The sequence below is a fragment of the Seriola lalandi genome, unplaced genomic scaffold, assembly GCF_002814215.2.
Source record: "Seriola lalandi dorsalis isolate HSWRI2012SDOR001 ecotype SW California unplaced genomic scaffold, Sedor1 jcf7180002054955, whole genome shotgun sequence".
In the NCBI taxonomy this organism is placed as follows: domain Eukaryota; kingdom Metazoa; phylum Chordata; class Actinopteri; order Carangiformes; family Carangidae; genus Seriola; species Seriola lalandi.
Window position 1 is genome coordinate 216,602 of NW_019525506.1, and position 11,050 is coordinate 227,651.

The 11,050-nt window shown below is 44.7% G+C and overlaps 3 protein-coding genes across 3 annotated transcripts in view; all 3 read right to left on the reverse strand.

Moving 5' to 3' along the window:
* slc12a2l (solute carrier family 12 member 2-like) overlaps positions 1–6,531 on the reverse strand; it is a 16,275-nt gene extending 9,744 nt beyond the window's left edge. The window contains exons 1-10 of the mRNA XM_023394992.2: positions 5,797–6,531; positions 4,468–4,590; positions 4,244–4,319; positions 3,428–3,523; positions 3,030–3,169; positions 2,824–2,934; positions 1,782–1,890; positions 1,567–1,694; positions 1,255–1,339; positions 980–1,128 (exon numbers count right to left, since the gene is read on the reverse strand). Coding sequence (XP_023250760.1) covers positions 980–1,128; positions 1,255–1,339; positions 1,567–1,694; positions 1,782–1,890; positions 2,824–2,934; positions 3,030–3,169; positions 3,428–3,523; positions 4,244–4,319; positions 4,468–4,590; positions 5,797–6,219 — 1,440 coding nt within the window. The 5' untranslated portion in view covers positions 6,220–6,531. The remainder of the gene's footprint in view (positions 1–979; positions 1,129–1,254; positions 1,340–1,566; positions 1,695–1,781; positions 1,891–2,823; positions 2,935–3,029; positions 3,170–3,427; positions 3,524–4,243; positions 4,320–4,467; positions 4,591–5,796) is intronic.
* Positions 6,532–7,245: 714 nt separating this feature from the next.
* Positions 7,246–11,050, reverse strand: part of LOC111645689 (GTPase IMAP family member 8-like) — an 11,192-nt gene continuing 7,387 nt past the window's right edge. Inside the window, exon 9 of the mRNA XM_087170654.1 lies at positions 7,246–9,699. Coding sequence (XP_087026780.1) covers positions 8,801–9,699 — 899 coding nt within the window. The 3' untranslated portion in view covers positions 7,246–8,800. The remainder of the gene's footprint in view (positions 9,700–11,050) is intronic.
* Positions 9,824–11,044, reverse strand: LOC147817460 (uncharacterized). Its single transcript, XM_087170640.1, has one exon. It carries the CDS (start codon positions 10,909–10,911, stop codon positions 10,021–10,023), a length of 891 nt encoding a protein of 296 aa, XP_087026766.1. The 5' UTR covers positions 10,912–11,044; the 3' UTR covers positions 9,824–10,020.

Sequence of the window (11,050 nt, forward strand, 5' to 3'; positions counted from 1 at the left end):
GTGTGTGTGTGTGTGTGTGTGTGTGTGTGTGTGTGTGTGTGTGTGTGTGTGTGTGTCTTTATGTAACTCAGATTCCACAGTTTACAGTACAAATTATAATACTATTAATATTATCACTATTATAGTACCATGTACTGTGACTGCAACGCATCACTCCCCACCTGTGTCCCTTTACTTCCTGTCACCTTTCTGTCAGTGACGGTAAAAAAAATGCCTCCAAAAATCCACATTGTCACATGATATCAATATATTTCTACAACTCTATCTATCTATCTATCTATCTATCTATCTATCTATCTATCTATCTATCTATCTGTCTATCTATCTATCTATCTATCTATCTGTCTATCTGTCTATCTCTCTATCTGTCTATCTATCTATCTATCTATCTCTCTATCTATCTATCTATCTATCTGTCTATCTATCTATCTATCTATCTATCTGTCTATCTGTCTATCTCTCTATCTGTCTATCTATCTATCTATCTATCTATCTATCTATCTATCTATCTATCTATCTATCTATCTGTCTATCTATCTATCTATCTATCTGTCTATCTATCTATCTCTCTATCTGTCTATCTATCTATCTATCTATCTATCTATCTATCTATCTATCTATCTATCTATCTATCCAAAATGTCAATAAAGGCATAAATGGGTCTCAGGCTGCAACTAATGATCATTTTTAATATTGATTAATCTCCCAGTTAGTTGTTTCACAGGTAGATGTTCCTCTAATCAATAAATCTTCAGCCCACACACACACACACACGTCTGAAGTCTGAGGTGATGTGTTGAAACCCAAATATATTCATTTTACAGTAAGAATTAAATCCAGAAGCTGAAACCAAAAAAACGTTTTTTGTCAAATCAATGACTCTAATCATTAATCGATTATTATTATTATTATGGACCCAGTGTATCTGCACTGGAAAACCCCCTCGACCCTCAGCATGAGCCCAGTGTGTGTCGGTCACCTGGAAGTCGTTGATCAGGCCGAACTGGCAGCCCCCCTCCTGACAGATGGAGAAGTCGTAGCCCAGCGTGCACGCGGCGTCCGTGCAGTTCACCGTGTCGCTCACCGTGTCGTTGTGGTCTCCGGTTGCGTCCCTCACGATGCAGGCTCCTGCCGGAGGAGGACAACAACACACTCTGCGTCATCTATCATCCCCACGTGTGCTGCAGGTGCGGACGTGACCCGCTCAGTTCTAGAGGACGGAGCGTTACCTGCAGGTGTTAACATGAAGCTCACCTGTAGAGATGGCCACTCCCACGTAGGTGATTCCTGTGATGACGATGGCCAGCAGGGTTCCTTTAGGGATCGCTGACTGAGGGTCCTAAAGGCAGACACGTGATCAGAGTCAGACTTAGTCATTTTCTTATGACATCATTGAGCAGACTGGCTGCAGCGCGGAGGTATTCCCCTCTAGCCAATCAGAGGTGACCAAGGTAATAGGTGGGAACTCATGACATCACAAGGATGCACCGCACACCTAAACGCACAAGTGTCACCAAGCGTCGCACAGATTATCAGCTGCTCTGTGAGACGGGAAGCTGGACTCACAGTCAGGTCTCCAGAGATGTTGGCTCCAGCCAGGATCCCGGTGGCTGCTGGGAAGAAGATGGCGAACACGGAGAAGAACGTCTCCTCCTCCCTGAAGTCTGGACCCAGGTTCTCTAAGAAGATGGCCGCTGCGAAGAGCCACAAAACAGAGGAACGTGTCGGCTGGACTTTTAATTTGAAATTCTAACACTACAGTCGTTACAACGCAGACTGACTGTGGTAGCCGAAGAATCCTTTGGGCTCTTTGCTTTCTGATGGCATGAAGGTTCCTATGAAGTAGTTGGCGATGGCCGCCAGCAGGATGACCAGGAGGACGATCTGAGCCTGAGGGACAGAGGGACAGAGGGACAGAGGGAGGGGAGGACAGGAAAAGAAAGAGAGAGGGTGGAAACAAGATTAAAAGTCTACCGTCACACCGGCAGCTCTGTGAGAGCTAAATGCTTATATCAGCTATAACTTTAGTTCCACCATGTTACTTCTGCTTGTTACAATACTATCATTTTCTAATCAGCACTGAACACAAAGTTTGTTGTTAGTTTTTTAGAGAGTGATCATCATTGATCAGGAACATCAGCACAGAATGTCATGACAATCCACCAAAGAGCTGTTGGGATATTTCAGTTTCTTCTTCTTCTTCTTCTTCTTCTGTGGTTCTCCTCCAACACTGCGCTTTTAATTGTTGACGGAAACACTATCTCATGTGAAACATCTGCATCTGCATCAGCATCAGCATCAGCATCTGCATCTGCATCAGCATCTGCATCTGCATCAGCATCTGCATCTGCATCAGCATCAGGATCAGCATCAGCATCTGCATCGGCATCTGCATCGGCATCTGCATCAGCATCAGCATCTGCATCAGCATCTGCATCAGCATCAGCATCTGCATCAGCATCAGAATCTGCATCAGCATCTGCATCGGCATCTGCATCAGCATCTGTATCTGCATCAGCATCTGCATCAGCATCAGCATCTGCATCAGCATCAGCATCTGCATCAGCATCAGAATCTGCATCAGCATCTGCATCTGCATCTGCATCAGCATCTGCATCTGCATCTGCATCAGCATCAGCATCTGCATCTGCATCTGCATCAGCATCAGCATCAGCAGTCAGGAGTCAGGAGTCAGGATTAATGGCTGCTCATGCTCTCGGTGTGATGGTGGCCGCTGCACCCTGCGAGGTGAACTGCAGGACCGCAGTATCTTCCCATGAGTCTTTGGGGTGTCGGGGTTTAACTGTGGATTCACGGTCCTACCTTGGCTTCCCACTCCATCCCCGCCACAGAGATTCCCAGCAGCAGGATGACGGTCAGGGTCCCGACGATGCGGATGTCATTTAGTTCGTCGGTCATCAGGGCGTCAACATCCTGCAAACCAACAACCAGAGCCGGAGCAAAGGTCAGCATCGGGATTAGCGCTCTGTAGACGGGCAGCTTGAACAATACACCAGAGTATTTCTCACGTTGAGCATCTCGACGACCGTCTCGGCGAAGCCCACGACGTACATGGCCACAGCCACGGCGTTGGCGAAGGCGAAGATCAGGCCGATGGAGCCTCCGAACTCCGGGCCCAGACTCCTGGAGATCAGGTAGTACGCCCCACCTGGACAGAGGAGACACACACAGGTAATCACAGTTTCATCATGGTTCAACAGGGACACAGATTATCATTTCTTATTTTATTTATTTATTATTTCACAACTAAACAAACGTGAGCAGCATCATAGTTTGAGCTTGTTTTTAATGCAACTCTTCAACGTGTTCAAAAGCTCTATTTTCTTTCCCTAACAGACCGAGAAATCTCCTCACTTGCCAGACAGCTTTTTCAAAATAAAAGCATCATGTACAGTTGCTGTCTCACCTCCTCGTACGAAGCCGTTGGTCGCTATGGCGGAGGTAGACAGACCGGTGATGGTGGTGACCAGAGTGGCCATCAGAATGATCGCGATGGTGAGTCCTGTTACACATGAACACGTGGAGACAAACCACAAAGAGTCCGCCATGTTAAACAGGAAGTATAACACTTTACAGTTCAGAATCACATCACCACCAACTCTTTCTCCAACACGACGCAGCTGCTCAGCCCATCCGGTGCAAGTGTTAAGATATAAATGGATTATGAATCTAGTTTTCAAGCTAGTCAGGAGGCAAAGGTGAAAACACCGTCATCACTACTATCACTTATATAATCTAACGGCTTCGTCGCTGAACGGTTACATTTAGGTGTATTTTATGGTATATGTTTGATATTTATCTTACGTAACAAATCCCATTAAAAAGACCAAAGATCAACAATGTGCTGGACCTTCATTACGTCTGCTCTCAGCTCCAGCCCCGTTGGTTCCTATAGAAACCTTTAAAAACACCTCACAAATATATTATATAATATAAACATATAATTCCTAAAACAGCTGGACACAACAGGAAAATTATTCCTTTTATTTGGGACTATTTTCATCTGCGGATTAATCCACATTAGGTGCTGTAGTGATTACTTGGGGCAGCAGGATGCTACCTGTTAGTCAGATACATTCGTTGTCTGTTTGGATCTTTTTCATGGGACTTGTTGAATGAGGAAAAACAACACAGAGTCTTTTCCTTTCAGCGCAGCAGCTGCCAAATGACCCGCGGACTGAGGGAAGCGTCGCTCTGCTGCAGCTCCCCGACTCGTACGTACCGATCCCAGCCTGCCCCACAATCCAGGACATTCTGATGAAGAGCATCACACCCCAGATGTTCAGCATGCAGCGGATCTGCAGCACACACACACACACACACACACACACACACACACACACACACACACACACACACACACACACTTGGATTAGTGTTGCTGATAAAACTACAGTGGAAAAAACACAGTGTGATCTCCCTCCTGATTAATTAAATGACACTCACCAGGACTCCCTTCACCCAACCAAACTTGACAGCTCCTCCTTTCGCCTCCTTCGCTGCCAACGCCGCCGCCTCCTCGGCCGCTGAAGGTTCCTCTCCATTGGCCAGACCGTCCTCAAACGGCTCCTGACGGCCAATCACAGCCGAGACGGCGGGGGAAGAGTGACAGGTGAGCAACAGGTTATAGAGCGTTACACGCTGTGCATCATTATGAGTTCTCTATACAAATACAGCAGGTTCGGCTGTTGAATTATTAAGAATATATGTAAACAATGAATTAATTTTTGACACTTTAATAACTTAAATAAACTTTAACAACCGTGATATGAACCTGAACTCAACAAAAACCTTCTGAGACCCAGTTACAGTCACTTCGTATATATTATATATATTATGGCGTATTTAAACTATGTAAATATAGTACAATAATAAGAACATGTTAGTACTCATTTTGCCAACCGCATAGTTGTGTTTAACTCAGTGGAGTCACGTGCTGAAAGTGTCATCAATCCATCTGACAGTTGTGTTCAGAGTCTGGTGACGTCTGTGTTTTGATTTTGGCTCCGTGAAACGAGGGAAATGTAGTTTCTTAACTCTGTTTCCACACTTTGACGTAAAGAGAGCTCAGACGTCACGCAGCGTCCCGCAGCGTCACGCAGTGTCACGCAGCGTCCCGCAGTCTGAATTCTTTAACTGTTAATGTACAATGTGCGTCTATGTCACAGATACCTAGTGGTATGGGAGGAGTGGGAGCTCGGCCGGGGATGCCTGCTGGGTCATGAGAGGCTGCATTGTAGTGTGTGTGTGTGTGTGTGTGTGTGTGTGTGTGTGTGTGTGTGTGTGTTTGTGTGTTGGGGTCATGCCTCCAGTGATGTCACTGAGCCCACTCAGAGGTGTCAGGTGGGAGTGAAGGGAATGTTTTGTGTTCTCTGGATGAGACTGACTCCTGTCAGGTGCACATTCACATTCACCCCTCGTGTGGACGCAGTATTATATAATATTCAGTGTGCGCGCAGTTTAGTGTCAGTTTCACACTTTTCACATTCTTGACATTCTTTCTAGGAACTCATCTTACTGCAAAGATCAACATTTGCGGCCTAACATTCAGATTTTATGTACATTTAGCAGATGAAACGTGTTATATAAATAATAAAAATATTAAGTACAACTTGAATTTGAATTTTTACCAGTAGCTGTGCGTTTTAAATTTGTTGTAAATGTAAGTAAATTTCTCGTGCATCATTGTACAATCCTGACATGCTTTTAATGTGAAATCAGATATGAAGTTATTCGAGGTGATAAATGGAATAAAACGTGGTTTAACGTCGTTACTTTGTCGAGCTCATCGTGCAGCTCCGACAGCGAGGGTCTGGTCAGCTTCTCCCCGAAAGGCGCAGCAGTCTGCCGGTAGAACTCGATGTTGGGCACGGCGTCTATGGTGTTGTGTCCGAAGGTCCTCATGTAGTAGGTGTTGGAGTGGGAGTCGGAGATGTGCGTCTGTCCCGTGCCCGTGGAGTGGAGGCTGATCGAGTCGCTCTTCGCCGTGTCCGGCTCGTGGAAGACATCAGGCGGGAGGCCGATGTCCGAATCCGTGAACCCCACCACCCGGAACCGACCTTTGGACTCATCGGGCGGCTTGGATCCATCGGCGGCGGCAGGAGCAGAGGCCGGGGCCGGGGGTGGCGCAGCGGATTCTGACACCACATCCACCTGGAAGCGGCCGCCGCTCTTCAAGGACGGCTTCTGTCCCGACATGTTGACTTAAACACCCGCCCGAAGAATCACTGATGCACCGAGAGACAAACGGTTACCGTGAGACAAACACCTGCTCCAAAACCACGGTGAGGACCAGGCAGCAGCGCCGCAGCATCTAGTACCGAGCGGCCGGAGAGGAGCCACAGACCCGCAGAGCCACAGACAGACAACAGTCCCGACACAACCAGTCATTTACTCCTCTGCTGCCCTCCGGAAAACTCTTGGTGCTGGATGCGCCAGGACGCACGGCGATGACCTGTGTGTGGTGTGCGTAACGGACACCAACTCACTCTCTCTCTCTCTCTCTCTCTCTCTCTCTCTCTCTCTCTCTCTCCCTCTCTCTCCCTCCCTCTCTCCCTCTCTTTCCCATAGTGTCTCTCGTATCGTCCCCTCAGATGGTGACTCAAACGGTTTATTGTCATCGCTCTCTTTCTCTCTCTCCTCCTCTCTCTGGAGCATCGAGACATCCCAGCGTGTCAGGAACACGGCGGAGGAGAGGAGAAGGAAAGGACGGATTGGTGTCCATTACGCACCGAGCTTTGGCACGCGTCCTGGCGCATCCAAGTGGAGAGAAAAAGAGAGGAAGAAACAGAGAGAGAGGGAGAGAGAGAGAGGGAGGAAGGATGACACTTGAAAAGATGAGAGAGCATCAGAGATTTTACCTCTTAAGGTTTAGAAAACATTAGTCTGTTCATCACAGCTGGAGCAGAGTGAACCAAAGCCCGCACCTTCCCTCACAGTGAAACAACAACACGGTACACTTCCCATAAAACCGCGTGTGTGTGCGTGTGTGTGCGTGTGGTGGCATAAAAGAAAGACATTTGTCATCTCTGCTGGTGTCACACTGAGACATGCACACAGAGGCCTAGACACGCAGGGAAGAGTGTGTGCGTGCGCGCGTGTGTGTGTGCGCGCGTGCAGCAGCAGCAGCATCATTAGCATAGGGAACAACAGCTGCTTTCTCTGTCAAAGATCTTGATGCTGAAGCCAAACACTGGACAATAACTGCAGGGACAGAACGACAAGAACCAGTTTAACTTTAATTAAAAGTTATGATCACATGATCACATGACGTCATCACTCAACAGTTCCAATTACTTTAAAGTACTATTACTTCAAATTGCTGTTAATTTGTACTTCTTTAAATTACTACTACTTTAAATTAGTCAATGTTTAATTAATCAATTTATAATAAAAAAATAATACAAACACAGAAATTTAATGAGATACTATTATTATTTACGACACATACAAAAAAAGGATTTTAATATATTTGTATTTATTTAGTATAAATCATTGATGGAAATTATAAACTTTACCTGGCAACAAGTTGCTCTAAAAAGATTAAAGCAACAACAATGAGACTGTGAAAATAATCCTGATTTAAGAGATTATTAAATCTGTCTGTTCCTGACACCTGACACCAGACACCTGACACCAGACACCTGACACCTGACACCTGACACCGGACACCGGACACCTGACACCTGACACCTGACACCTGACACCTGACACCTGACACCAGACACCTGACACCTGACACCTGACACCGGACACCGGACACCAGACACCAGACACCTGACACCTGACACCTGACACCGGACACCTGACACCGGACACCAGACACCTGACACCAGACACCAGACACCAGACACCAGACACCTGACACCAGACACCAGACACCTGACACCAGACACCTGACACCAGACACCAGACACCTGACACCGGACACCGGACACCTGAGGCTCCTGTGATGGGTTACATTTACAGACACTGCCACCCTGTGGTGAACATGAGAACAACACATTCATGTGAAAATACTCCATTACAGCTAAAAAGTTCCGTGTTAAACATTGTGCTTGAATGAAAGTACAGAAGTATTATCAGAGCTTAGAGAACAGTTAACGATGCATAGTCTGTTATTCAGCATTATACACTCAAATAAAATCAACCACAGCTCATCAGCAATATAACAGTTTACATTCTTATCCTTGGCAGAAAGCAGCCATAGAATCAGACTAAAATCTCAGCCGAGGAGTTTCTCTTTATCAGAGAAGAGACCAAGAATTCAAAATCCAATTGTAGAGTGTCCATCTTTTTTTTACTTAAATCTTAACAATGAGGAAGCTGGAGTCTGCGGCCGCCTGTTCCACCCTCCACTTCTTTGTACCAGATTCAGGTTGCGACAGACTTCCTGTTTTAATTCTCTACATTTTTAGTTTATTCGATTATTCCCCTTATATTCTCAAGCTCAATGAGGCCGTTTAAATAAACAATCAAAACGGATTCCTTCATCAGCGTCTATCAGAATCCTATTTGAAGAAAAATACTGGTTAACGTAAATACAAGACTTTGCCTGACGTACAGCTTTCAGGGTTTTATCTCATAGACATAACTCAAAGGATATAAACAATATCTCATCTAAAACAAATGTCTCAAACAAAGGATATATATGTATATGAACTCCTGTGCTCGTTAACCTCAGTATAATTACAGTTCTGATAAATGCACTGAAGTAAAAACGGGGCCTGTTTTCTCTCCTGGACCTGGACGCAGCAGCTCGGACCCTCGGTGGTTTTGCTCATGAGATGTTACAGGGTCCCTCCTGCTTCTCTGGGGCCAGAAGTTTCTCTTTCAGTTCATTCATTTCTCTTTCATGTTTCTTCTGCAGGTCCTCCATCTCTTCACCGTCACCGTCTTCATCTGGCGTCGTGAGTTGCTTTTTCAACTCTTTTATCTCTTCTTCGTGTTTCTTCTGCAGCTCGTCCATTTTTTCTTTCTCGTTTCTTTTATTTTCTTCCACGAGTTTCTGTTTGAATTTATTCAGTTTCTGCTCATGGTCTTTCTGTAGTTCGTCCACTTCTTCCTTCTGCTTTTGATGCTGTTGGTTCATAATTATCAGTCTCCACTCATTGATTTCTTGGTCATGTTCGATGGACAGCTTGGTCCTTCTCCTCTTCTTCTCTTCTTTACTTTGGTTCTGAAGTTCTCTGTCCAAGGATTTCATTTCTTCTTTGTGTCTTTTCTTGAATTCGTCCAGTTGTTCCTTCTCTTCTCTCCTGTTTTCGTTTGAAAGCTCTTTCATAAGGTTCTCCATCTCTTTTCTGTGTGTTTTCTGCATTGAACTTATTTTGCTCCTGTTTTCTTTCTTTCGGGTCAGAAGAAGCAGAATCAAGTCGGTCATCTCTTGTTTGTGTTTGTCCTGCAGTTCGTCCATGACTTGTTTCAGAGTCTTTTCTTTGTGTTCTGAGAGATCCATTAAGTTTTTATATTCCTCCTGTTTCTCCTGCATGTGTTTCTCATGTTGTTGCTTCAGATCCATCACTTCCTCCATGTGTTTGTCTATCAGAGCTGCAAAGTTCTCCTCCGTTTTCTCTCTGAACTCATTGAATTCTTCAGCTTGTTTTCTGGCCTCCTCCTCATACTTCTTCTTCATTTTCTCTATTTCTGTTTTATATTTTCTGTCTATCTCTTTAAGTTTCTCTTCCTGCTCTATTCTCATTCTGTCCTCTTCTTCTCTCTTGTTTTCAGATTTCACTCTCTCTCTCTCATATTCTTCTTGGAGAGATGTGTATAAGAGACAGGAACAGAACACACCCACCTGTATATAACCTCCCCTCCTCTGAACTCCTGTGCTCTTTAACCTGAGTATAATTATAGTTCTCTGATAAATGCAAGAAGTAAAAAAAAACTGATTCTCTGTAAAATAATTCTGTTTTTGCTCCTCTGATGTAACGTGATGTGATTTCTGTTTTCTCCCCTGGACCTGGACGCAGCAGCTCGGACCCTCGGTGGTTTTGCTCATGAGATGTTACAGGGTCCCTGCTCATCTGGGGCCAGAAGTTTCTCTTTCAATTCATTCATTTCTCTTTCATGTTTCTTCTGCAGGTCCTCCAGCTCTTCACCGTCACCGTCTTCATCTGGCGTCGTGATTTGCTTTTTCAACTCTTTTATCTCTTCTTCATGTTTCTTCTGCAGCTCGTCCATTTTTTCTTTCTCATTTCTTTTATTTTCTTCCACGAGTTTCTGTTTGAATTTATTCAGTTTCTGCTCATGTTCTTTCTGTAGTTCGTCCACTTCTTCCTTCTGCTTTTGATGCTGTTGGTTCATAAATGTCAGTCTCCACTCATTGATTTCTTGGTCATGTTCGATGGACAGCTTGTTCCTTCTCGTCTTCTTCTCTTCTTTAGTTTGGTTCTGAAGTTCTCTGTCCAAGGATTTCATTTCTTCTTTGTGTCTTTTCTTGAATTCGTCCAGTTGTTCCTTCTCTTGTCTCCTGTTTTCGTTTGAAAGCTCTTTCATAAGGTTCTCCATCTCTTTTCTTTCTGTTGCCTGCATTGAACTTATTTTGCTCCTGTTTTCTTTCTTTCGGGTCAGAAGAAGCAGAATCAAGTCGGTCATCTCGTATTTGTGTTTGTCCTGCAGTTCGTCCATGACTCGTTTCAGAGTCTTTTCTTTGTGTTCTAAGAGATCCATAAAGTTTTTATATTCCTCCTGTTTCTCCTGCATGTGTTTCTCATGTTGTTGCTTCAGATCCATCAGAGCTGCAAAGTCCTCCTTTTTCTCTCTGAATTCTTTCAATTCTTCAGCTTGTTTTCTGGCCTCCTCCTCATACTTCTTCTTCATGTTCTCTATTTCTGTTTTATATTTTCTGTCTATCTCTTTAAGTTTCTCTTCCTGCTCTCTTCTCATTCTGTCCTCTTCTTCTCTCTTGTTTTCAGATCTAACTCTCTCTCGCTCATATTCTTCTTGGAGCTTTCTAAGTCTTTGTTCCTCCCGTCGTCTCTGTTCATCTTCTTGTTTTCGTTTTTCCCACCACTCATTTCGTTCC

Coding starts and splice junctions, on each gene's coding strand:
- LOC147817460 (XM_087170640.1), bottom strand. CDS start 10,911: ATGAGAAGAGAGCAGGAAGAGAAACTTAAAGAGATAGACAGAAAATAT.